The 26,833-nt window shown below is 37.0% G+C and overlaps 3 protein-coding genes and 1 long non-coding RNA gene across 6 annotated transcripts in view; 3 read left to right on the top strand and 1 right to left on the bottom strand.

Annotated features, from left to right (window-relative positions):
• LOC119075960 (acyl-CoA:lysophosphatidylglycerol acyltransferase 1-like) overlaps nucleotides 1–10,730 on the bottom strand; it is a 31,088-nt gene extending 20,358 nt beyond the window's left edge. For both annotated transcript variants that reach the window (XM_037182541.1, XM_037182539.1), the window contains exon 1: nucleotides 10,156–10,730. The gene's annotated coding sequence lies outside the window, so the exon portion shown is untranslated. The remainder of the gene's footprint in view (nucleotides 1–10,155) is intronic.
• Nucleotides 10,731–13,746: 3,016 nt separating this feature from the next.
• Nucleotides 13,747–15,229, top strand: LOC119075963 (LETM1 domain-containing protein 1). Its single transcript, XM_037182545.1, has 3 exons — nucleotides 13,747–13,938; nucleotides 14,031–14,703; nucleotides 14,771–15,229. Exons 1-3 carry the CDS (start codon nucleotides 13,853–13,855, stop codon nucleotides 15,098–15,100), a joined length of 1,089 nt encoding a protein of 362 aa, XP_037038440.1. The 5' UTR covers nucleotides 13,747–13,852; the 3' UTR covers nucleotides 15,101–15,229.
• A 3,412-nt stretch (nucleotides 15,230–18,641) lies between these two features.
• Nucleotides 18,642–26,585, top strand: LOC119075986. The gene is made up of 3 exons (XR_005087524.1): nucleotides 18,642–18,654; nucleotides 19,010–19,017; nucleotides 26,115–26,585. It is a non-coding gene; the product is annotated as an uncharacterized LOC119075986 (long non-coding RNA).
• On the top strand, nucleotides 19,040–24,935 carry LOC119075957 (Golgi resident protein GCP60). 2 transcript variants are annotated; one of them, XM_037182534.1, is made up of 5 exons: nucleotides 19,040–19,259; nucleotides 19,342–20,251; nucleotides 20,313–20,350; nucleotides 20,408–20,519; nucleotides 24,439–24,826. In XM_037182534.1, exons 1-5 carry the CDS (start codon nucleotides 19,133–19,135, stop codon nucleotides 24,569–24,571), a joined length of 1,320 nt encoding a protein of 439 aa, XP_037038429.1. In that variant the 5' UTR covers nucleotides 19,040–19,132; the 3' UTR covers nucleotides 24,572–24,826. The 2 variants fall into 2 exon arrangements, with proteins under 2 accessions (XP_037038429.1, XP_037038428.1); XM_037182533.1 differs by having other exon boundaries at nucleotides 20,313–20,519; nucleotides 24,439–24,935.
• Nucleotides 26,586–26,833: the final 248 nt, after the last annotated feature.

A 26,833-nucleotide genomic window follows, 5' to 3' on the forward strand; every position in this document is an offset into this window, starting at 1 on the left:
CAGCGTTATATACTTCAATAATGTCTTGTAAATGTTTATCGAAAGTTTCACGTTGAATTTTCCTTTTAATTGAAACACTCAGGCATTTATAAATTCTTTCAAATTCTATTCTGTGTTCGTCTAATTTAGTACTTAATTGTGTCCATGTAGTCATACTTTGCCAAATAAAAAATACTCATTCGTATCAACTTCACCAGATTTCCAACAATATAAACACATCAAATGAATCTATTCGTTCGGGCTTGACAATAAAACCAAATTAAAACCAATGACAAGACCATCAAGAAAAATAAAATTGAAAAATAAACAATTAAAAATTCCGTTAAATCAAATAAAGGCTTTGATTCAAACGTTTCCATTTCGTACCATTAAATACGCTTTGTTTGCTTTATCAATCACAATGTTGCAATTATTTTCAAAATTTATACATCCTGTCCCAAACTTAGTATCGTATTTCTTTCATAAAATAATACCAAATACCGATTGTAAGCGAAAAAAAAATAATTCCAAAACTGCGCGTGTAAAGAATTTCAAAACTGCGCGTGTTAAATTCGCTGACATCAGAAAAAAAAATATTTTTTTCTTTCTTTTTAATTAGAACAACATTTCGTCGTATTTAATATTTCAACATCCTGTCGCAAAATAAACAATCGTTCTCCTATAACATCGATTTTAAAACGTAAGCATAAAATATAATTTTCAATCGCGTGTCGTTACATATAAAAACTTCAAAATTTAAAACATTTTCTTATAAAAAAAAAATCAAATTTTAATTTCCATAACTCATACCTGTTGCTATGTGTATCTGTTTACCCAGGGCCAAATTTTGTACGACCTTACGCGCCTGTGCCATCTATGATTTTCTGTGCCTTCGCTGTTGACTTAGCAATGTTCTCCTGTTTTCCACGGACCCCACGGACCAAATTTGTACGAATTTTCGTGCCTGTGCTCTTGGATGTCCATCAATTCCAGTAATGTTATTTGTTCATTTATTTTTCAAATCCCGTCAAATATTGTTCGTGGTTTATTTTTCTGTTTTTATATTCAATATTCAAATTTGGCGTACTTGTCTCTCACGCTTTATGATACACTTTTTATGTAACGTGTAAAATTTATAGATAAAGTGAATTGCCAATAGTACCACTATTATTAATAAACAAATGCCAGTGCTGGTTTTGTGTTCGGAAAATTCTTGAATTATATTGACACTATTAACATCAGTATTACTGTTAGTACCATCCGTTGTGGCGGTTTGCGGCTTTGAGTCAGATGTGCCCATAATTTATTCATTTAATGATTCACTTTATTAATAATTATTTACTTTGCAGTACAACGGTTTCACTAACCCGACCACTTATCGTTTTTTTTTTTTTATATCACTGTCACTGTCGCCATGTATATATATAATTGGTATATATAGTCTTAACGGGAGTGTTGTATTAAGTGAAACGCACTGCTTGACGATATAATATGGAATGATTCTTTATTCACTTAAGTAACATATTCATGGTTCTTATACTAAAGAGAGAGAACTTACTTCTCTCTTACTTAATATAGTAAGGGGCACTACAGTATTTTTGTTTTGACTTGTTGTGCCTGCTTTGCCTGTTTTGCAAGCCTATCTCTGGATATGTTTTCGCTCAAAACTCGTTTGCGATATGAAAGGTATTGACGAGTCGAGCCCAAATTTCGAAATTCGATCGGTAGCTATTGGCGAGACAGTAAAAAAAACTGCATTTTTGCTACTTTTCCTGTTTTTCCGCACCGCCCAGCAAGTGTTTTCCTTCACAAACTTTTATTAGAGTCAAGCAAATCGTCATCTTCCGACCACATCCACAAAAAAACGTTATTTTCAAGATTTGGTGGCGCCATGTAAAAATGTATGAAAATTGCCTGAAAAACCGCCATCTTCTTCAATACTTCAAAAATGCCGTTGGCGCCTCCCTACAGTTCTACCAAAAAATTATTTCTTTTGATACAAAAGCCAAATCCGTTGTGAGATCCCACGTGTAAAGAATTTTCAATTAAATTCATTTCAAGCGCACCGTGAGCAGTTTGACAATGTCTCCGAAACGACCTAATTTAATTGAAACAATCAATTCTGTAGAAAAAAACGCATTCTATCTACAGAATCTACTTACTGTTGTACCTACTCAGTTAAACAGCTCATATATCGTAGCTCTCACATACACCAGCACCGCTGCCTTATCGTTATGTACAATTTCTTTCAATAATTCCACTTTATAATGTTGAATTAATGAGTTGAGTAATACACTTATGTGGATGAACGAACATTGTACGTTTATGCCGTTTACACATAAATGTTTGGCTAGCTGATAACTGAGCTATATGTACGAAAAAAAACACTCTCTGTATCTCTGCCAGTTATCAGTGGGACTGTTCAAAGGTAAATTTCTTATCAGCGCAATGCTGAAGCAATGAACAGAACTTTGCAATGTATTCAGATTTGCTTATCGTGGAAATATAGGTGATTAATAGCCATGGGCAAAAAATAAATAATTTAAATCGGTTTTACGCTCCTACCCATGTGATAAAAGTGGGGATGACGTCATTTTAACAGCAGAGTCGTGAATCGAACATTATACAGCATTGGTAGGTGAGGTAACGTGTATATAACTGAAAGCGAAGGGGGCAAAAATGAGTTGAATGACAGGGCAGGTAGCCAATTATGCAATTGGTTTGGTTCGGTAACAGTTTTATTTTCGGTTGTTCGACCAACGTAGCAGGTTGTTCCATTCCGTGCACAATATGCGGATGTTTTGGTGGTTTTCAATCGAACGCAAAATGTGTTTTCGTTTCAAGTGTGACTTGTTCTAAACTTTATCAACACCAATCTGTGTTTGAATGATAAGAGACGTAACGTTTTCGAGGAAAAATCCAATTCACAAATTGAATTGTCTACAGATACAGCACAGCATGTCGTCTAATCTCCGAAATAAATTAAAATTTGCCTCCGTTGTATGGTACGTGGAACATGTGTGTCTGTTAGTACCAGATGTTAAAAATTTACCTAAAATTTCAAACACGATTCGCCTAGTAGTATGATGAACAGACAATTTTACGACCACTTCAGGTCCAATTCAGTTATACAACCTGACAGGTCAACCCGGATTGGAGTTTGAACTTTGAATACATGCTGCGGGAACCTACTAACGCATATTGCACAGTAGCAAGTCATACTGATTTCAATCTATTGGCCTATGTCTCCTGACAAGCCTTACGTTAAATTTCCTTGGGTTATTATTCGTTCGGCTTGTGTATAATTCTAGGTTTGCATTTCGCTCTAGGGGTATCAATAATAGTCCTGAAAATTCGACGACACGAGTGTCGATGACTTTATGTATAAACGACGAGTTTCTGACAAAAAGACGAGTAGTCGACGCTTCTTCAGAAATTCACCGGTTCTTCAGAAACTCACTGCTTCTTCAGAAAATCATCGTTTTTCATCGCTGATTTCTTCATTTTTTGTAAAGGGAATATTCTTTTGCAAAATGGTAAGAAACGACAACTTCCTGAAGAAGCGATGAGTTCCTGAAGAAACTTCGACTACTCGCCTTATTGTCACGAACTCGGCGTTTCTGCAGAAAGTTATGGAATACCTTTAACCATGGTCTATCATTGACAAATTCATTTACCAAAGTTGACCAAATTAAAAAGAAATTTATTGAAAATTAACGGAATTTGATTTGTGTTAGATTCAGTAAATTTGACATTTCTACCGTATGATTATCATCCCTGACGAAAATATCGCCCAGTAGACGAAAATATGCAGTTTTGGGTAACAATATCGCTCAGAGATGATAGTAGTGATCGAAAAAGCGATAATTATCGTCCAGAACAGGATAATATTGCCCAGAAAGATATAATATCACCCTCTGGACGATGTTATTCCACAGAAATTATTACCCTGAACACTATGTATTCATACACAAATTTGTGGACGATATTATCATCCTCTTGACAAAATATCCATCCCAACAAAAATCTCTTCGAGAAAAGTGTGACGCAGTCTTTGAAATACAATTTCTAAAATGAATGATATCGCTAGGAGTTGACGCTTTCGTTACGCAAAAATTAAATTTTACACCCAATTAGTTCAAACAAGCTGGCTTAGTTTTTCTCATCATCTGCCAAACAATTTTTACCAAAATAAAATTTGACTGGAAACAACCAAAATTTTACCAAAAAAATCTGTGTCGCAAAGTGGCAGATGTTCAGGAACAGACCAGCAAGAAAATTTATCTGCCACATGCGACGCAGATTTTTTTGGTAAAATTTTGGTTGTTTCCAGTCTAATTTTTTTTGTAAAAATTATTTGGCAGATGATGAGAAAAACTAAGCCAGCTTGTTTGAACTAAAATTGGGTGTAAAATTTAATTTTTGCGTAACAAAGCTGAAAGCGTCAACTCTAGCGATATCATTCATTTTAGAAATTGTATTTCAAAGCCTGCGTCACACTTTTCTCAAAGAGATTTTTGTTGGGATATCAGTCGTTTTAGAAGTGTACTCAACACTGCTTTTTATAACAGTTTACAGTTTTAATTCAAAAATTTTACGAAAATCGAAAATTTGACGAAATTCGAAAATTTGACGAAATTCGAAAATTTGACGAAATTTGACGAAATTCGAAAATTTGACAAAATTTGACGAAAATCGAAAATTTGACGAAATTCCAAAATCTGACGAAATTCAGAAAATTTGATGAAATTCGAAAATTTTACGACATTTGACGAAGTTTGACGAAATTCGAAAATTTGACGAAATTCCAAAATCTGACGAAATTCAGAAAATTTGATGAAATTCGAAAATTTGATGAAATTCGAAAATTTGACGACATTTGACGAAATTTGACGAAATTCGAAAATTTGACGAAAATCGAAAATTTGACGAAATTCGAAAATTTGACGAAAATCGAAAATTTGACGAAAGTAATTCTCTATCTGCCACCATTCAAGAAATATCTCCACAACCCCAATTGACCCATCCATCTCTAACTTTCGACATTTTTCACATATGCCAGTCTGTTCTACTCGTAAAACTCTGAGACTTTGCCGAAGAAAGCAACTCTCTATCTGCCACCATTCAAGAAATATCTCCAAAACCCTAATTGACCCACCCATTTCCAACTTTCGACATTTTTCACATATGCCCCTCTGTTCTACTCGTAAAACTCTGAGACTTTGCCGAAGAAAGTAATTCTCTATCTCTCATAACCCAAAAAAATATTAGTCCTTTCATCCTACGCTCGAGTAGCTTAAAATTTGGTCACTCTAATCGCTCTAGCTCAAACGAATCTGCCCCGAATTATTTTTTTGTTCGAATCGTGTTACGAACACCTTTCATTTGATGGGTCGCACGCCTCTGTAGGTTTCAATACAGCTAAGCTACAGCCGAAAACGCGTCCCCGACCCTCGAAAACCACACTCAGAAACCACTTCGAGGCCAATAAAACAAAATTCTGGTTTTTCCTGGGGTAATGGCGTATCACATTTTTATTTTTATAGACATATAGACAGATATACAGATAGAAACATACAGAGTAAGTTGAAAGATTTTGATTGTTTGGAAAACGTTAATTTGGTGTATTTTCTATTTAAAGGAAAAATTAAATGTGAAAAGAAACTTCTTTTCAAAATCAATTTTGGTTCGATACATTCGCGCTCGAAGAAAAATAAATTTCTTCAACCGCTGCATCATCCACGGATTACTGCCCGAAACAGGCCTTCATCGTAAAATAAAACACAACATTCTCTAAAACAAATGAAAATTGAATTTAACTATTTCACTTCACTCTTTATCAGAACGTATTTCCATCACATAAACAAAAAAAAAAAAAAAAAAAAAAAAAAAAAAAAAAAAAAAAAACAAGCTGATTTCGTCGTTTACGACTCATCAGTGCACCTTTGTCATGACCATGTGCATATCAGCTCGTACACTTTTAGACTAAATCAAATCAAGTGTAAATGATTCCGAGTTGTGTGCTCTAAAACACGGAGGTATGGTTAGCCTTTCGATATGCAAAATAATTTCTAACGTAAATATCATCTTAGATGATCGTTTGAATGTATATTTGTTTGCGATTTTTCGGTCATAGTTCTGCTATGAAAATAACCAAAAACTCACAATTAGGTTCTCGAAGCATCGAGCGAATTGTATTTACAGTAACCCATTGTTCTATCAGTACGGTCAGCGTGTGATGTGTTTCGTACACTTGATTTGATTTAGTCTAAAAGTGTACGAGCTGATATGCACATGGTCATGACAAAGGTGCACTGATGAGTCGTAAACGACGAAATCAGCTTGTTTTTTGTTTATGTGATGGAAATACGTTCTGATAAAGAGTGAAGTGAAATAGTTAAATTCAATTTTCATTTGTTTTAGAGAATGTTGTGTTTTATTTTACGATGTATTTTCTATCGAAATGACCAACTTCAAAACGATGTATCTCCGGCAATTTTAAAGTTACATAGTCGAGTGATAGCTCGTTTTGCTCGTATTTGAAGCGATTAAGATAAAATAGGATTTGTGGTGATACAGGCCAAAGGAAAGAAACTTAAATGTTCGGCTATATATAGTTGCCGCGTCTCAAAAAAAATGCTTCGTTCTTTTTTTGGAAGTTAGACTGCGTCAAGTCCTCCGCTATCGCTCCGGACATGATCTTCTGGGCGATAACATTATCTTCCAGGTGCATTATTGTCATCTGGGTGATTGTGGTAGTATGGCCCTGGGCGATTGAAGTTATAAAATGCGTAATCTAGCGCTAGGTTATAAGATTGCCCTGGAAAATGTTATTGACCTGAATTTTTCGCTTTGTAATATCCAAATAGTAGGAAATCTTTACTTTTCATGTTTTGTAAGAGGAAAACTGTCTCTAGTTGGTGCGAAAGGTTTTTTTTTTATTATTTAATTGTTAGTCCATTGAATTGCAGCGTGTGCTATGGTTGATAAGAGAAGGTTGTTTGTGATCGATAATGGCATGTTACGAAGGTATAAAAGTCAAGAAGGATATATCGAATGAATGAAAAATCACTCTAAGCCATACATGAGAAAGAGGCGGTGCAGCAACATTGCCCAGAAGGTGATAATATCGTCCACAAGTTTGTGTATGATAATATCGCCCTGGGTGATATAATTTCTGGGTATTAATATCGCCCAGAGGATGATAAGTATTACATCTTTCCATAGCCTAATATTTGGGAATTATTTCTCTAAATTCCCAAAATTCCCAAAAATTCCCTAAAATTCCCAAAAATTCCCAAAAAACACAACAAATATTTCAGAACATATTGAACATAATATATTCAGTAAATTGAGCTTAAGCGACATATCGCCAAAACTGGAGGTGATGGTGATAGGGGAACAAGTGGTCTCCGATTTTAAGGAGTGATAGATTCGTCTTCAATTCTAGAGAATCGTATCTTTCATTTTTTTCGAACATTTTTTCAAATTTTCGGTTAAAGTGTTCAAAGGTGAAAGCATGTCAGAGGGTACCGAAAACCTTTTTGCGGCTATAACTCAAAAATAATTATTTTAAGAGCAGTCTACACTCCGACCTTCTAGGAAAAACATTTTCGATGATAACTTCTTATTAGAATATTTTTTGAAAAAAGTGGATGAAACGTTCTGGCACCAAACGATGAGGCCACTTTTTTCAAAAATATTTCGAACAAAAATTTATCATCAAAAATGTACTTCACAGGGGGTCGGAGTGTACATTGTTCTTAAATTATTGTAGTGTTGTACTAATGTCGGCTTTGGAGAGACCTACAAGTAGAGTATACGCCCTGGCTGGTGCGAGTACATCGACAAGAATTATATCATTCAGAGCATAATATTTGGGAACCAATTCCCAAAAGTTCACTAAAATTCCAAAAAAAATCCACATTTTTTTTGCTTGTTCATAATTTTTATCGGTCTTTGAACTTTTCCTGATCTTTTACGAGCATTTAATTATAAAATGCAAAGAAAAGAAATTTTTTGGGAATTTTCGGGAATTTTTGAGAATTAATTCCCAAAAATTCCCTAAATTCCCAAAAATTCCCAAAAATTCCCTAAAATTCCCTAAAATTCCCAAAAATTCCCTAAATTCCCAAAAATTCTCAAAAACGATTCCCAAATATTAGGCTCTGCATCTTTCTGATGAACATTATCCTGTTCTGGACTATCGACCAGGACGATAAGAACACGGTAGAAATGTCCCGTCACCGTAAATTTCGGTAACTACTTACTAATGGAACAAATGGCATTTCTTGTGTGAAATTCACCGATCAAGATGTAGCCGAGGTCGGTAAACACACAAGAAGTTCTATTTCCACCATTTGTTCGATTGTCAAGTAAGGTATTTTACTCAAAAACTTGAGGCAAAGTTTCGCCACATAACAGTGGAGTAAATTTAACTTTACCTCACGTGTTTGAGTAACATAAATAATTTGGGTGAATGCAATTGACAATAATAATTCTAAAAAATATGGAAAGTTCTTAGAATTAAAAATTCTTAAAAATTCCGATTAATAAGCAAATAGGCCTTTGACATTGATTGTCTGGTTTTATCTATCTCCTTCTAAACTCAACTCAATTGGTCATCTTCAAGATATGGTATGTTTTTTAACGTGGTTGGCATATTAATCGGCCATGAAGATGATCTATTAAAGATTGTAGTTTAAAGAGACTTTACAACAGAAAATCTGTCAAAAAGCACTTCCTACTCAATTCACATCCACCTTGAAGTTAGTCGAATATGGTTTAACGAAGAAAATCGGCGTGGGGTAATTTGGTACACGGTGCTAAAATAACGGACTTTTCAACAGTGATTTCGATGTGATTTAATTCGGATTTCGTGCCGAAACGTGCGTCTTGTGTTATTTTAACAGTTCACTAAGCGGTTGACCTAAAATATTCGTCAGAACAAATTTAAACTGGGCTCAACTCTCAATTTCTTTTTTCATTGATGAATATTTGACAGCTGACCCTGAGACCAATTAAATTTAACTGCGACTGCAGTGATAACGTGTTTTGGTCCTAGTTTTCATTGACAAATGCAGCAACCGCAATTTTCGATAGAGAAATTTCTAACTTTATTTGACAGTTGCGACAATCTCGTCATGAAAACAAGGACCAAAACACATTTTGAATGCCTCGTTTGTTTTCAGCCTTAGTTTTAATTGTTCCACATCGTTCCCCATGTTGACAACAAAAGAAGCGTAAAGAGCGTCGTTTCACTCACTAGTACGTGTGGAATGGAAGAAACGTAAAGCCAAACGCTACTTCTATGTGATGGAATACGTGTGGAACAAATAAAACGAAAGAAACAAACGAAACCCACCAAAATTACATTCTTATGATGAGATCAGTTTATGTCTGCGTACGTCTTTTACGGACAGCCCCCTAACAAGACATTATTTCCGTCAGTGTAACTATTTCTCAAAAGGATAATCCTGCACTGATAACGGAGTATACCGATCAAAAATACCAACTAAATACTGATTGGTAAACACGAACCATACTAGAGCATGTATTGTTTACACAGTCGAAAATTCAATAAAAACGTTTGCCAGATAAGTAATGTAGACATTACATTACCTTTCTACCTACGCAATGTATGTTTATTAGCGGACAAACAACGGAAAAATGTACAAGGAAAATAATCGATATCGAGAACACAATTGATGTATGTTACCGTTCAAATCCAAAATTCAGTCACAAAAACTGTGTGTGTGCACACAATAGAGACGAGAGAGAAAAAAAATATTGTCAAGGGCCCATCAAGACGACGTATCTCAATAATGCCGCAAGACACAATCATAATTCAATGTCACATCATTGATTGTGATGAAACATATAATTTTTCGGATGATTTCGGAACCTGAAAATGTTACCAAACAAACAAAAATTCTTTATTCATTCCACAACATCATCAGCATCATTGTGACGAACGACGATGATTTTTTTTTTGTTTGTTTCGGTACTAAGATATTGGCGGTGCAGACAGACGCACTTTTATTCGAAACTCAACCAAAAAACAGTGAGTCGTGAAATTCTAAAATAATTTCAAGGTAAATTGCGCGGAGAGTCGGAGAGATATGTCATGGGGTCATTCAATATATAATTTTTCGGATGACAAAAAAAAAGACTTACCGAAACTAACGAAGAACGAAATTGAAAAATAATTTATTTTCAGCAATTCATTTCAGTTCGAATCTGTTTGCCAATGATTTTTCCTTTTTCCGTCACACACACACAAACACTGATGATATCAATCAATATTCTCACTTCTGGTTTTAGTCCTTAAATTCTAGCGACACAAGGTAACTCGTAGTCGAATTGATAAATATTTTCTTCTGGTCGACCGGCTTCCGCGATTTTACAGCCAGTGTAAAATAAATGCTTTACACAGCAGATTGAACATCCGCGCACAAACAATAAAGGGAAAAATGAAGAAGAAAAAAAATATCACAAAATCACACTCGACGGTTAATAATCGTCATCATAAATCCACATTGCGTATAGACGATTTTGTCCTGTGATACAGCATTCAATTCAATTGGTCGCGAATTTCACACACCCGTTTTTTCAATCCACTTTTGTGCTTATTGCATCAAATATTCTCTTTTTAAAGTGAAAAAATTAAAAATTGAAAACAAACGAGTGGCTGGCTGTTTTATTATTAGCAAGAGTTTTGACAGACTACATCGAACCGAAATCATACACACCGCATACGTTCAAAAACTGACAGTGTTGACAGCTTTCCTTCAACGATACCTAATATTGTGGTGTGAGCAGCGTTCGCATTTTCTTCTTTTTTAAATTTGAATCCACTTTGGTTGAACCGTCGGTAGCTATTTTTTAGTCGTCACTTTTCAAAATACAGACTGGGTGACGATTCTCGTATTTTCGTAACGTGACAGTTGCGTGTATAAAATCCGATGAGAACTGTCAAGTTACGAATTCCTAAAGTTACGAACGGCTTGAGAATCTACACCGAACTCATTTTCTCTGGAATGGCACCATACACAATTAACAGCCGTTGTTAACCCAAGCGAGCTTTGGCAGACTCCACAACAGTATTTCGTCATTTCACCCAGACATGTTAAAAAGTGACAGCACTACCATGTCATCTCTCGAGGGCAACTCTATGGGTTTTTTGGTCGCCCTTTGAATCTTTGTACTGACAAATTCACGCCGTAAGTGCGGTCGAAATTCAAAATGAAAAGTGCGGAGGTCTTTCTAACGTAGCGTCATTTTCATACAATGAAGCGTTGAAATGTATTTTTCGGTTCACTTTTTCATCGAATCGTTCACTTAAAATTCAAATTTTAGGCACACTTACGGCGTGAATTGGCTCACGAAAACTTTATTTGTCACTCGGTCATCGTTCATGCGGATCATATGACCATTCCATCTTAAAGGCGATGCTCTGACAACGCTAACAAAGATTTCGGTACCGAAAATTTCCACTAGCGCTCTATTTGTCCTGATTCGTCACGTATCGGCGATACGCTATCGCCCACTTTGACTGGTCCACAGATTGGACGTTGAATTCATTTTCTGTTTTCTTGATTTACTGTTAAAGTCCTGACCACAGTTTTGTATAGCCCACATTTCATGGTGTACTGTTCAGAAGATTGGAGGTTACTTTAATAAAACAACTGCTTGTAAACGTTCGAGTTTTAAGTACTTCGTCCAGGTCGTCTTAGGCATGGAAAACGTTTCTGCCACTGTTTCGATCTGTGAGATAGTGTGATAAGCATCTTACGATGCTTTGCATTTAACAATGCTGTTCAAAAATAAACCACATCTCATCAGGCCATGGCGACAGTGGCAAAGAAATGACTAACCTCTATGAAGTAGATCATACCTTTTTGCATGTACAAGTCTAGTGAATCATAAATGAAATGAAAGTAAACTTTCATATCATTTCATCACCCGATCTGATAAAACATGCCCATGCGGGTCTTGTGGTGAAGCGACCACTACGCTGGTATATACCGACAAACACATTTCAGTGTTTTTTATGAACATTTGGAGTATATGAAGACTCAAATGTTCACACTGAATGTGCAAACGTCAGCCATCCGCCCAACCCACTTCACTTTACACAATTTCACATCCAGCCAATTATGGACAGACCTTCAGGTAGCACTATCAAGTTTACAGATTATGTATTGAATCAGGACCTGATGACTGGAATCCTTGAAAATCAAAGGAAGTCTTTTAGAAAATCATTTTGAACTCAAAATAGACTGTTATGATCAGAGCGAGCCAAAGACTAGTTAATTATAACTTGCCTTGGTGTTACTTACTTTGAGAGCGAGATGACCGAAGACCAGTATATTATAAGTTGTCTTGGGGTACTTATCAAAATATTTCTTTCTCTTTCATCATAACGCTCTATAGACACAATCCTCTTCCACTAAACATTAATGTCACCAACGCTTTTGTGAACATTTTGTTTGTTTGCTTATGTCTCTATGGATTATATTTTGACAGCAGAAATAACCTGTTTCGTTCAGGTTGCAGGACTGGTCTGTGAGTGGCCGCGCTTATAATTTCTATGGTTCCAAGGCCATACGAATTGTCAAATTACTGTCAAATTTCATCCATAACCTCATCAATATTGATACGAAAACCGATCTCTGTGGATGAAATCGTGTTCGTTCTGCCAGTTTCGGGCTTACAGTTTCTTGGAACAAACCTTAAATCAGGATATTAGGTTTGTGCCATTGTACGGTAAAAAGATTTTTGACAAGCCGAAAACGAAGGAGAGCATCCACAGAGCCATAACCTCAACGTTTTTGCAAAACATTTTTTCAACAATATTTTTTTTTTGGTTATGTCTCTCATAGAGCCTCTATGGATGACGTTTTGATAGCTAAAATAACCTTGGAACAGACCTGTAGAGTGTTAATAAGGAAATATAATTCAGACCAATTATTTTAACTTGCCTTGGGGGATCTGTCAAAATATTTATGTAAAAATTCAATGACAGGTACCCCAACACAAGTTATAATTATAGAGGTCTTCGGCTTTCTCACAGACCATTTAATTATAACTTGTCTTGGGGTACTTGTCAAAGTATTTCTTTCACTTTCAACATGTTATGATGTGAGTGAGGAGAAGACCGAAGACCAGTTTATTATACAGTGTTTAAGGAGAGCGATTTTTGACCACTTTGTTTAAACAGGTCTCGGGGTCACACGTCAAAATGAGAGAAATCATATAGACTGTTATGATCAGAGCGAGAAAACCGAAGACTAGTTATTATAACTTGCCTTGGGGTACTTGTCAACGTATTTGCTTCTCTTTCAACGTGGTACGTTGCGAGCGAGAGGACAGAAGACCAGTTTATTTTAACTTGCCTTGGGGTACTTGTCAAAATATCTTCTTCTCTTTCATCATAACACTCTATACAAATTTAAACTGGGCTCAACTCTCAATTTATTTTTTCATTGATGAATATTTGACAGCTGTCCCCGAGACCAATTAAATTTAACTGGTTTTCGCTATCCTTAAACACTGTATAACCAGCAGTATTTTGCAATAACCATGTTTAAAGACATTTTTTAAATGGTAGAAACTTGGTTATTACAAAATGGTGTCCCTTGCCTTGGGGTACTTGTCAAAATATTTCTTTAAATAAATAGAATTTTTTGCCTGGGTCTTAGACGTGTAGACGCTTTCCCAGCTGGGATAGAGAACGAAAAATATTTTGACATAATTGCAGTGCTGTCATATGTCATCCTCTCCAACCTCTCCAATCAAAAATGACAAATTTTTGTTGATCAAATTTTAAATTGAAATTTTTTTTCGATTTAATTAATGTAAGACGTGAACTATGGCACTGACAACAGCAATGGGTGTGATGAGACGAACATACCTCATCGAACACTCGTACATATCACGTAGATTATGTTCGTCCAAGTGAGTTATCCCAACTATCGTTTTAACGATTTAAACATAACCTCGGCCAGTCAGTGGCTCCAACATTCATAATTTCCATTTGTGTTGTTCAGGACTGATGATAAACGTTCGACAACGACCGGTCAGCAATCGTCACTGAGTCGCCAGAGTCAAAATATCAAACAGAATGTGCAGGGATACTTCCTCACCAAATACATCAACTACGTCGCGAATTATGAGAAAGTGCTGGAGAAGAGGTTCCCTGCCGCGATGAATGTTTACCGAACATTCGTCATCGGCATGCGGGATCTGTATCGTGATATGAAAGAGTTCGTCAAAGTCTACAAAATTGCCAACACGTCCGAACTTCACTTGCGCGCATTGACACGCAGAGAACTCGAAGTGTACCATCAGCTGCCTAAAGATATGAAAAAAGTCGCTCCGGTGTTTCTGATATCTGCACTACCGCTGGCAAATTATGTGATTTTCCCACTGGCGTACATGTATCCGCGCACGTTTCTCAGCACTCAGTTTTGGTCCATTCAGCAGAAGTCTCAATTCCAAACGGAGTTCTTGCGCGAACGACTACAACACAACATGCGAGTGCTGCGATTCATGCAAACGAAATTGGACGAGAGCAGAAGTGACACACAGTACAGGCAACTGAAATCGATACTGGGAATGCTGGGCAGCGGATTGCATCCCAGTGTGGAGCAATTGTTGGAAATAAACGACGTGTTCACGAGAAAGCCATTCAATTTGGAGTCATTGCCCTGTAGTCATTTGGTAATCCGTACCGCGATTGCTTTTTCCTTCGGCAGGAAACTAATTTTCCGATTTATTTTGTTGGTAGAAAAATCTGTGCGGCCTGCATGGCATTCATAAGGGATGGCGGAAACGTATGCGACTCGCCAAGCACGCGTTCGTAATACATCACATAGACTTGGCGATGCTGCGAGAGGGTGGCGTACACAATTTGCCGCAAGACGTTCTCATCCATGCTTGCCGAGCGCGTGGATTAAATCCGACAAATTTGAGCACAGACATGATGGTCGATTGGCTGAAGCAATGGGTTGATATATCGGTGAAAATTGACGGTACCAATATCAGCTTGCTGTTACATCTTCCCATTCTGATCGGATATAACTCGCCGAATAATTGGATTTTGTTGTACAATAAATGATAGATGTAGGAACGGCGTGACGACAACATTGGCCGGGGATATTGATTGAGTTTTCTATTTATATTTTTTCTGTTGTTATAACTTTGATCAAATCAAAGGCAAAATATAATTAAAATCTTATTTTTAAAATTGTCCGGCCTTTTTTTTGGTTCTTTTCGGATTGTGAGAATTTTGTAAGGGAGCTGCGGGAATGGGCTAAGTAAACCACCTTTCGACCATTATTTTTCGTAATTTCTTACAGTTACTTCAACTTCATCAAAAAGAATGTTTAGTATTCAGAGACTATTCTTGTGAGAGTGCGAGATATGCATGTCTTTTGTAGACTTTCAATTTATCAAGCAAGAACGAATTTTCAGATATTTTCGTAAAGTTTCACTTTGAGCTTTAACTTTGTAAAAAAAAAAAAAAAAAATTGCTTTTCGATCTAATCCATTTCCATATTTCTTGAGAAGATCTAGTCGGTTGGCCTGTAGAGGCGCCACATTTTTTATAGTACTTTATTCTTACTGGACTATTTTTTGTGAAACAACTTCACATTGATTCATTCCTATAAAATGTCACAGCAGTGAAGCTGGTTCACATGAAAATAAGCAGCGCAGTAACAGCAGTAATTCCCTTGACTGTAAGTCATGGGTTTTACGAAAACAAATACACCGTACATAACACGTTCACTATGATTAAAAATGTATGGAAATGTGATGAAAAAACGTTAAATGCAAAATGTTGTGCCCTTTGTTAACACGATAACTTGAGTAAATCTCAACCGATTTTCAAAAACTTTTTTTTAATCGACGAAGTATTGAAATCCTCAGGTCAAGTTCAAAAATGGGTGGTATTGGTTCAACCATCTGGTGGTAGTTCTTGAAAGAAGCCTTTTCTGCTCTTTGTTGACACGATAACTGGAGTAAAGTTCAACCGATTTTCAAAAACTTTTTTTTAATCGACGAAGTATTGAAATCCTCAGGTCAAGTTCGAAAATTGGTGGTATCAGTGCAACCATCTGGTGGTAGTTCTCGAAAGAAGCCCATTCTGCTCTTTGTTGACACGATAACTGGAGCAAAGTTCAACCGATTTTCAAAAACTTTTTTTTAATCGACGAAGTATTGAAATCCTCAGGTCAAGTTCAAAATTGGGTGGTATTGGTTCAACCATCTGGTGGTAGTTCTTGAAAGAAGCCTTTTCTGCTCTTTGTTGACACGATAACTGGAGCAAAGTTCAACCGATTTTCAAAAACTTTTTTTATTCGACGAAGTAGTGAAATCCTCAGGTCAAGTTCGAACATGGGTGGTATCGGTTCAACCATCTAATGGTAGTTCTTGAAATAAGCCTTTTCTGCTCTTTGTTAACACGACAACTGGAGTAATTCTCAACCGATTTAAAAACAAAATGTTTGGTGGAGAATGGAATCAATTCCTGAGGTTAGGTTCTAAGATAGATTATGTTGGTCTAACGAACAAGCTGATGTTGCTAACAGAATTTTTGTATCTATTTCAATAGTATTTTTCTTGTTATGTGACCTTGCCTTGTAAACAAAACCGAATAAATAGAACAAAAATTAACGAGTGTGAAGTTTGCGGCCAGAGCACGAGTTTAAATGTTATTGAAAACATACGTCATTTTTTACCGGGGCATTTTATATACATAGTTTCGAAGATTTTCAGTGAAACTAAACAGAATTAAATCATCAATGAGAGATTTATTAGACCGTTCTAGTAGTTCTTCTTCTAAATGCGTTTTTGTGGCAATCAACATACAAAATTACATTTCATTGAAATAAATCAATAAATCATTGTCAATAAAAATACTATTGAGAAGCTCAGACAAACAGTCAAGGGATCTGACCCACCCAACAGGTGGGACCTAGTTTTATGACAGAATGTAATAAAATATGGGAAAACTCTATTACATTTCTTCTTAGTTTCTAAACATCATTCTCCTGTAGCGAATCGCCCAAAACCACTTACAGTGGAAGTCTGACGCAAGTCCTGTTATCCACTTACAAAAGAACTAATATCGGCAGGGCCTATATTCGCGAAAATATTTTCCTGAATTTTCTCAAACTTTCATGAATTTTTGGGAAACGTTTTTCAAGAAAATTTGAGAAAATTCGGGAAAATATTTTCGCGAATATAGGCCCTGGAAATCGGTGTAGGTGACGCTTACAGATTCTATACACAAAAAGATATGCGTCACAGATGGCAGCTGATGAAGAAAGTACGCGAAAGTTTTATCAACAAAAATTTTACCCGAAAAATTTGAGGAAGGAAATTTTATCAAAAATAATTTGCGTCACAAATGGCAGATGTTGAGAAAGGAAAATTTTTAAAATTCTGAAATATATTGCTATAAAGAATGGAATTCAAACGGAAGAAAGCCGAATCATCTGGCACTTGGTTCCGCAAATTTTTTTTTTGAATTTTCTTCCTAAATTTTTTTGGGTAAGATTTTTGGTGAGAAAACTTTCGCGTACTTTCCTCATTAGCTGCCATTTGTGACGCATATCTTATCACCGATATCAGTTCTTTTGTAAGCCGATAACGGGACTTGCGTCACTCTTCCACTGTAAGTGGTTTTAGGCGATATCAGTTCATTTGTAAGTTGTGATTTTTCAGAATTTCGTCGCAGACAATAGACAATTATATTGTGCCGCTTGAATGAAATATTCTTCTTACAAAACTGTATAACTTTCTCTTTGATCTGAACCTTCATTTCATTTGAAGAAATTTGAAAATTTGTCGAAATACAAAAATTTGACGAAAATCGAAAATACGACGAAAATCGAAAACTTGTCGTAAATCGAAAATTTGACGAAAATCGAATATTTGACGAAAATCGAATATTTGACGAAAATCAAAAACTTGGCGAGAATCGAAAATTCGACGAAATTATATAAATTTCAGAGGAACTTTCTATCTATCAAATATCCCGAGATATGGGTCACACAGCTCAGCTCACACTGAAAACGCTCATAGCTCCCAAATAAACGACCTTTTAGGAGGACCATGAAACACGTGTCGACTAGAATGTGAAACTCTATAACTTTGTCTTCCTATCTGGCGCCAGATTCCTGCTTACCAAAGGATATCATCACATAGACAAATGATTCAATCTGTCACTTCATCCGCTTTACTATATCATAAAAGACAACAGCTATAGAGATCATCGTTGTTATTGACGTCGTTGTCAATAACAGATGATTTGCCGTTCGTTAAAGGTTAATCCAGTTATCGCATTGATAAACATTTTGATTGTTTCAACATAAACTTAATGGAACAACTTATAGATCATCTTCAAGATATGGTATTTTCACACTTAAGTTTCATTAAATGTTTCGTTCATTCATTTGTATGAGATTTTTTTTAACGTGGATGGCATTTCAAACGGCCTTGAAGATGATCTATAGACTTCACCGCAATATTCGTCGGAACATCCAAGACTATTAACTTTAGAGATATCCCGCAGATACGCGGAGGACACACCACAGTTGAAGGTTATATTGCGAATTTCATATAAAAATGCACCTCCCGTGATGGTTCTCGTCACCATGATGACGTGTTGAATTGTTTTGTGCGTATCTAATAAAATGGCGATCAGGTCCCAAAGTTTACAGCCTTGGAATCATTTACTATCAAAAAGTCTCATTTGAGAATCATTTTCCTTCGCCTTTCTATAGATCATCTTCAAGGCCGTTTGAAATGCCATCCACGTTCATTTTTGACATAAAAGTGTTGATCGGAGGTTATGGATTGATTGATTAACATTACGCCTCATACTTCTGTTGCCATACGAACTGTCAAATTACTGTTAAATTTCAACATAACCTCATCAGTATTTATATGAAAACCGATGGCTGTGGATGAAATCGTGTAAATTCGTCTTTACAGTTACTTTGAGCAAACCTAACGGCAGCACTTATTGTTATAGAAATTGACTGGCAACACTGCGTGATTTGTGCTTTGACGTTTGACATTCAGCTCATCTGGTATCCAAATCTACGTGTTTTTTTCGAAAATTTGTTGAAAAATATTCCAAATGGATAATCTGGACGACCGACTACAAAACATAGCGCTCAATGCGAATGAACCACAAAATAACGATGGAGACAAGTGGGGAATGCCGCTGAAGGAACTCTATCGGCTAGCAATGACTTTTTACAAAGGTAACGAAAAAAAAACAAATTTTTCCATCGTCCACGGCCCATTGCTCATCTGCGGAAATTTTTTAAATTTTACTTCCTGCAGACAAATCCGGCAAAGCAGTTCACTTCAGCTACGAAGACAATTTGAAATTGGTGGCCTTCACGCAACAGGCTTCGCATGGACCGTTAGACTTACAAAATGCATCACCACTGGGCGTACTCGATGTGATTGGTCGTGATCGACGAATGGCCTGGCAACAATTGGCAAAAATTAGCAAACCTCAGGCGATGGAAGGTTTCGTGGACCTGCTGGATCGGCTCTGTCCCCTATTCAAACCGTACGTCGAAGCGATAAAGAAAGATCGGGAGGAGAAACATCGGCTGGCCATCGAAAATGAACAAAAGGAACGAGAGCAGCAAAAAATCGAAGAACAGCGATCCGAAGAACAACGCAAAGCCGAAGAACAAAAGAATCGCGAAGAAGTGCAGAAGCGACAGTTGCAAGACGCCCTCAACCAGCAGACATTTCACCAGTTCAAAGCGTACGCCGAGAAGCAATTTCCCGGTAATCCCGAGCAGCAAGCGGTCCTCATTCGGCAATTGCAAACGGAACACTATCACCAGTACATGCAACAATTGCAACTGGTCGAAAGTGTGGACCGGCGAAGCATTGATGGTGAACCGTTGAGTCAGTCGATTGACGGTGCTAGTCAGACACAGATCGTTTCGGAGGAGCAACAGTGTGATAGTGATCAAGATGAATATCCGGTTGTATCGCCGGCCACGATGTGGACGCGACCGGATATTGAAGCATTCAAACAGGAAGTGTCGGCTGGCAAAGGTGATGGTGTCATTCGGGTTGGGCACGGTGACACCGTAACGGTTCGTGTTCCTACGCATGGCAATGGAAGTAGTTTATTCTGGGAATTCGCCACCGACAGCTACGATGTGGGATTCGGAGTGTTTTTCGAGTGGGGCAAACCCATGACCACCGAAGTTTCAGTTCATATTAGGTGATTGTTGGGTAGCTCGTTACAGTTTGCAGAAAATTTTAATTTTCCTTTTTTGATTTAGCGAAAGTGATGACGAAGATGGTCTGGACGATGAAGATGGTAGGCTTGCGTTTTTTGAGCTGAAAAATATTTTTAACTTTTCATTTTCTGTTAAAGAACTTCATTCATCCGATGATCTCGAATCGGGACCACATCAGCGAGACCATACGCCGCCATCAGTCGGTCGTAGTCGACCGTTAATCACCAGTATTATTCCGGTTTATCGAAGGTGAGATTGAACGACTAGATTTACCATGTCGATCGAAGACTTCCAATTCGATTGAGTATTTGAATGAATCAGATATTTGATTGATTGACTGTCCCATGAAGACGTCTGTAATGGGGGGATGTTATGTCATAGGTCGGATTAGCTGTTGTCGACTGTAATTACTGACGTAAATGTCCAGAGTAGACGAAACTTTGAGCGGAAGGATTTAATGACCTCCAAAGGAGGTGCGGGAAAACAGGAAAAGTGGGAAAATGTGCAGTTTTGCTGGCATTCTCGCCAAAAGATACTGATAGACCGACTCGATTTTCTTAAAAATTTAAAATTTTGTTCTGTCTCGTCAATACCCTCCATTTGACATATCGCACACCATTTTTGAGGGAAAACATCCCGAGAAAGGCTCGAGAAACTAGTGAAATACCGGAAAAACAAAAAAAACTGTTCCGGCAACTTGACTCCAAATTTCTGCCGCTGTTTTGGAGCTCTTCTCGTTGAGTCACGACAATGCCCATACGGTAGAAAGTTAGATGGTCACGCTAAACATAGCTAAACAACGTAAAACTCAAAAAAATATTTGTTTTGGGTATCAAAACAGTCGGCGAACTTCCCTCTTTCCCGCTGTTTTCCTACGGGAAACAGGCAAGTACGCCGACTATTTTGGGACCCAAAATTTCAAAAAATATTAATTTTTCGTTGTTTACATCGGTTTTGCGTGCCCACCTAACTTTCTAGCGTGAAAGCGTTGTCGCGACTCAACTGAAAGCGCTCCAAAGGAGCGACGAAAGTTTGGGGTCATGTTCTCGGAACAGTTTTTATTATAAGACACTTTATTACGCATCATTCTACATTAGAGGTGTCCAAAATTGTATGGAAAAATTAAAGTGCCAAAATGTTTGGGGCGTAGGGCAGAAAATCATTCTATATGGTCCCCTGATAAAAAGTGTCTATGGGACCGACTCGATCCGAATCGATTTAGGGGTCGCTCAGGGACGAAGTATATGAAAAACAGCCAAAATCGCTTGCAAACCAGGTTTTTAGAAAAATAATTATTTTGGACTGATGATGAAGAGTGATGTTAGGACATCTTAGTTTATATTAGTGTAAAATCATCACGAGAAAACACTTTTCAACTTTTCCCGTGTATCGACACCTACTGTGCCCAGGCAGTGCTGGTCAAAGATCAGATTCATAGCGTATATTCTGAGAGCGAGTCCTTATCTGTGACGACCAGAACCCAAAAAATTATTATGTGGAAATGTTCGGAGTAACAAGGGCTTCAAGATAATGCAAAAAAAAGTTTCGTTATTTCAGATTTGTTTGATACTTTTCAGATTAAACTTATTACTCGGCGTCCCCGGCGAACTTTGAAGAGTTGCACTGGACGTCCACGCAAAGGTTCCGATCTCTTTTTGTCATTTCTTGATAGCTTACCATGTAACCATTCAAAATAAACCAAATTTGTCAGAAGGTACAGACTAAGTCGACTTCGATGAGACCTAATGTGTGCCCATGTCGCATTTCTCGAAAATTTCAATATGAAAAAATTCGAAAGATGAAATTTATCATCTTACACACTTTTAAGGTGTATAATTTTGTTGTAATATTCTCATTTTGTGTCGTAAATAAGCTCTGCTCAGTCAAAGTTCTGAAAATCATGAAATTTGAAATTTTCGAATTTTTTCATATTGAAATTTTCGAGAAATGCGACATGGGCACACATTAGGTCTCATCGAAGTCGACTTAGTCTGTACCTTCTGACAAATTTGGTTTATTTTGAATGGTTACATGGTAAGCTATCAAGAAATGACAAAAAGAGATCGGAACCTTTGCGTGGACGTCCAGTGCAACTCTTCAAAGTTCGCCGGGGACGCCGAGTAATAAGTTTAATCTGAAAAGTATCAAACAAATCTGAAATAACGAAACTTTTTTTTGCATTATCTTGAAGCCCTTGTTACTCCGAACATTTCCACATAATAATTTTTTGGGTTCTGGTCGTCACAGATAAGGACTCGCTCTCAGAATATACGCTATGAATCTGATCTTTGACCAGCACTGCCTGGGCACAGTAGGTGTCGATACACGGGAAAAGTTGAAAAGTGTTTTCTCGTGATGATTTTACACTAATATAAACTAAGATGTCCTAACATCACTCTTCATCATCAGTCCAAAATAATTATTTTTCTAAAAACCTGGTTTGCAAGCGATTTTGGCTGTTTTTCATATACTTCGTCCCTGAGCGACCCCTAAATCGATTCGGATCGAGTCGGTCCCATAGACACTTTTTATCAGGGGACCATATAGAATGATTTTCTGCCCTACGCCTCAAACATTTTGGCACTTTAGTTTTTTGGACACCCCTATTCTACATAACCAATGAATCATACATGAGAAACGATAAAAAAAAGAAATTAAAAGGAAAAGCAACAACTACTGAAGTAAATGGAATTCGTCCAGCTTGGTAATCTTAGGGATGCTAGAAATGACACACATAGCATTACCGCTCTGAATGGACAAAGAAAATCTTTGAAACAGATAATGCCTAGTCCTAGGTTCTACCGTCTTTCGGATCAAGTTCGCATCAATTTTGTTCAGAAGATTCACAGCTTCTTCGGACCATGGGCCCAAGGACTCTACTGCCACCGCGACGAAGTGATAGCTGGTCTTTATTTTCGAGTATTTTGAATGTTTTCGAGCCGAAGCTTTTACCGACGCCATGCCCGAACGTTTTGTCCCAATCATGTTGGAAGGTGCCTGAGAATCTGCGCAGGTCACATCCCAAACAAGCGCTCTTCCTTTCTTTTTTTATTTGTTTTGTTTGGTTTTGTTTTGCCTGTTTTTCACCAGTAATTTAAGCAAATCTCTGAATGTTTTCGCTCAAAAATGGTTTGAGGGATTCTTTTGAAAAACAGCCGACCGAAGTCGGACGCATTTTCCAGTGGAATTTTTTCATGTTCCCAGAAAGCTAGTATAAGACCGTAGTATAAGGCCAAAGCCACTTTCAAAATACATGGTCGTTCGAGGTGTCATTAGACAGGTAATTTTATGTTGCTTCCGGGCAAACAGGGTCTTATGGGGGTTTGGATGCATCTACGATGAAATATGAGATGTTGAAGTGTTCAGGTACTCATATTTTAGAGTAGATACTACGAAACTTCCGTAAGACCCTATTTTCCCCGAAACAACACAAAATTACCTTTCTAATGACACCCCACACGACCCTGTACGGCTCGTGTAACTGGAGAAATTTCTGGAAGAAAAGTGTAAGTTTTCGGTCTTCTGATCACCTCCACTAGCCACACAAGCTTCGAAGATTTTTTTTGAAAGTGATTTTGGCTTCTAGGGTCGAATACCTAACCATTCCGGGCAGAATTATTAAAATTCCACTGGAAAATGTGTCCGATTTCAGAAGACGGAAGAACCCCTCTGTGCGATGTGTCAAATGATTGACGAAGCGAAACAAAATATTTAATTTTTAAGAAAATCAGATTTGTACAACAACAGCAGTTTTCCTGCACCTACTGTACCGTTTCCACTCAGATACAAAGTTGGTTCCAGAAATGAAACGAATTCTTCCGCTTTAGAGTTTGGTTCGATCAGCGAAATGATATCGTTTCTGCGAGCCGGAGTGTTTTCTGTCGTCATCATATCTCTGGATTCGACTAGAAAAAGTGAAACGTTAGGAGTTTCCAATCGGTCCGGAATTCGGAGTACAATTTCGTCATTCGGACAACTCTACAATGAGTCTCAGTCTCTGAGTCTTAACGACAAAATTTCCACCGAATTTCGTCGAATCAGTTCAGTTGCTGCTCAATGATTTGAAACGGTTGGGGTTCCGGATTTAACAGACGTCTTCAATCGACAGCTCGAGCCCAGTGAACTTCCATTCAATTCTCGTTGTTGTTTTTTCACCCTTGATAAATAGAAACTCAGAATCGGAGGTTTACGTTGGTTCCCACAATTATCCCGGCGAGGGCGTCTACCTTCTGAAATTCGACAATTCGTACAGTCTATGGCGATCTAAAACATTGTACTATCGCGTCTACTACACACGATAAACGCTGCGTCGCATTTGATATCGTCGAATCGAGTCATGAAGTGACTAAACGGATGGCGGATGCGTTGGTTTTTTTTCATATTTTTAATTTAAAATTTATTTTCTATGCACAAAATCACCCAATTCTATCATCAAGGAAAACAATTATTTATCAAAAATACAAAGAAACAAAATACAAAAAATGTTAGCAAAACTCTACCTGGCATCAAATCTATCTAGAAATTTACTGCAGACTATAAATGGTGAAAATCGATAATTGAGTGTTGTTGTCGTTTAGATTGTGCTGTACAATGGCGAAGTAAAAAAAAAAATGAAAATTGTGAGACCACAACTGGTGCAATAAATGACTGGAATTTTAATGTAAATTTGAGTTTTATCTTTCGTTTAATATGAAGAAAACTTAAGAATTGATGAATGAAAGTGGCGAAAATTCAATGTCATCGTACAATCGAAGCATGCTAATTCCCACGTTGAGCTTAGTTCCATGTGATATGCAAGAATTATGCAGTTCCAACACCTTCAACTCCACACACTTTTCACTTTGAATAATTTCGAAGAATCGATTGTCCGCAACAAAACCGACACCAAGTCTTATCCCAACAAAAATCTCTTCTAGAAAAGTGTGACGCAGTCTTTGAAGTACACTTTCTAAAATGAATGATATCGCTTGAGTTGACGCTTTCAGCTTCGTTACGCAAAAATTAAATTTTACATCCAATTTTAGTTCAAACAAGCTTAGTTTTTTTCATCATCTGCCAAATAATTTTTACCAAAAGAAATTTGACTGAAAATAGAAAATTTGACGAAAATAGAAAATTTGACGAAAATCGAAAATTTGACGAAAATCGAAAATTTGACGAAAATCGAAAATTTGACGAAAATCGAAAATTTGATGAAAATCGAAAATTTGACGAAAATCGAAAATCGAAAATTGTGACGAAAATCGAAAATTTGAAAAAATTCGGAAATTTGACAAAATTCAAAAATTTGACTAAATTCGAAAATTTGACAAAGTTCGAAAATTTGACAAAATTGGAAAATTTGATGAAGAAAGTAATTCTCTATCTGCCACCATTCAAGAAATATCCATTTCCAACTTTCGACATTTTTCACATATACCCCTCTGTTCTACTCGTAAAACTCTGAGACTTTGCCGAAGAAAGTAACTCTCTATCTCTCATAATCGCAAAAATATTAGTCCTTTTGAGCTCGAGTAGCTCAAAATTTGGTCACTCTAATCACTCTAGCTCAAACGAATCTGCCCCGATTTTTTAAATTATTTTTTTGTTCGAATCGTGTTACGAATACCTTTCATTTGATGGGTCGCACGCCTCTGTAGGTTTCAATACAGCTAAGCTACAGCCGAAAACGCGTTTCCGACCCTCGAAAACCACACTCAGAAACCACTTCGAGGCAAATAAAACAAAATTCTGGTTTTTCCTGGGGTAATGGCGTATCACATTTTCATTTTTATGCCCACCCTGAGGTTCCTGCAAAATTTCATGGAGATTGGCTGACTGGCTTCCGAGATCGACCGTCGATAGATACACGGAAAATTCGTGGATTTCGTTAAAGGCTGTGTAACTTATAATGTGGCTGCAGTTCTTATAATATAGCTGCAAGACTTATAAAAATATAGCTACTGAACGCATATCCTATTAATGTTGGTTATTTACCTGCAATGTGAGTTACACAACTATATTATAGATTACAGAGCTACATTATGCATCGACAACACATGTTATAGCTAGGATTTGCATATTGTGGCTGTGTACTCTATATCATAGCTGTGTAACGCATATTTGACGTATGAAAAATATAGCTGTGTGCTGCATATCAGAAAATGTATGGGACCATGCATTCAAGTTGTGATTCGTACTGACGCTTGGTCGGACTCAATGTTAACAGATAAAGAAAAATCGTAAAATAGCTTGGCTGATTTTAATAAAGCTTGATTGTCAGGTTATAGAAATACCTCTTCAATAGTCAAAATCCGTGGAAACACAGACGAATGAAAGTATATATCCGTATATATCAGAAATCTCATGCATTAGAAACGAATTAAGCCAAGTAACTGCTCCCAAATGTCAAACTAGGAATTTCACAGAAAACAATTGAATAGGCGATTCTTCACGCAGGCAGTCTCAATTCACTTTCTTTCAGAACCTGAAACAATGCTCCAATGACAACTCACTAAAGTAAAAATGCTAAATATGAATACTACAGACTTGAATTAGGCTGTGTGCCTTATAATATAGATGCA

The sequence above is a fragment of the Bradysia coprophila genome, unplaced genomic scaffold (assembly GCF_014529535.1).
Source record: "Bradysia coprophila strain Holo2 unplaced genomic scaffold, BU_Bcop_v1 contig_232, whole genome shotgun sequence".
Lineage (NCBI taxonomy): Eukaryota > Metazoa > Arthropoda > Insecta > Diptera > Sciaridae > Bradysia > Bradysia coprophila.

Bases quoted from the DNA above. Each gene is read 5' to 3' on its own strand.
- LOC119075963 (XM_037182545.1), top strand. From the start codon at position 13,853: ATGGCACTGACAACAGCAATGGGTGTGATGAGACGAACATACCTCATC. The intron at 13,939-14,030 runs GTGAGTTATCCC...TGTGTTGTTCAG, and splicing joins CGTAGATTATGTTCGTCCAA to GACTGATGATAAACGTTCGA. The intron at 14,704-14,770 runs GTAATCCGTACC...TTTTGTTGGTAG, and splicing joins CATTGCCCTGTAGTCATTTG to AAAAATCTGTGCGGCCTGCA.
- LOC119075957 (XM_037182533.1), top strand. From the start codon at position 19,133: ATGGATAATCTGGACGACCGACTACAAAACATAGCGCTCAATGCGAAT. The intron at 20,252-20,312 runs GTGATTGTTGGG...TTTTTGATTTAG, and splicing joins GAAGTTTCAGTTCATATTAG to CGAAAGTGATGACGAAGATG. The intron at 20,520-24,438 runs GTGAGATTGAAC...CTTGATAAATAG, and splicing joins ATTATTCCGGTTTATCGAAG to AAACTCAGAATCGGAGGTTT.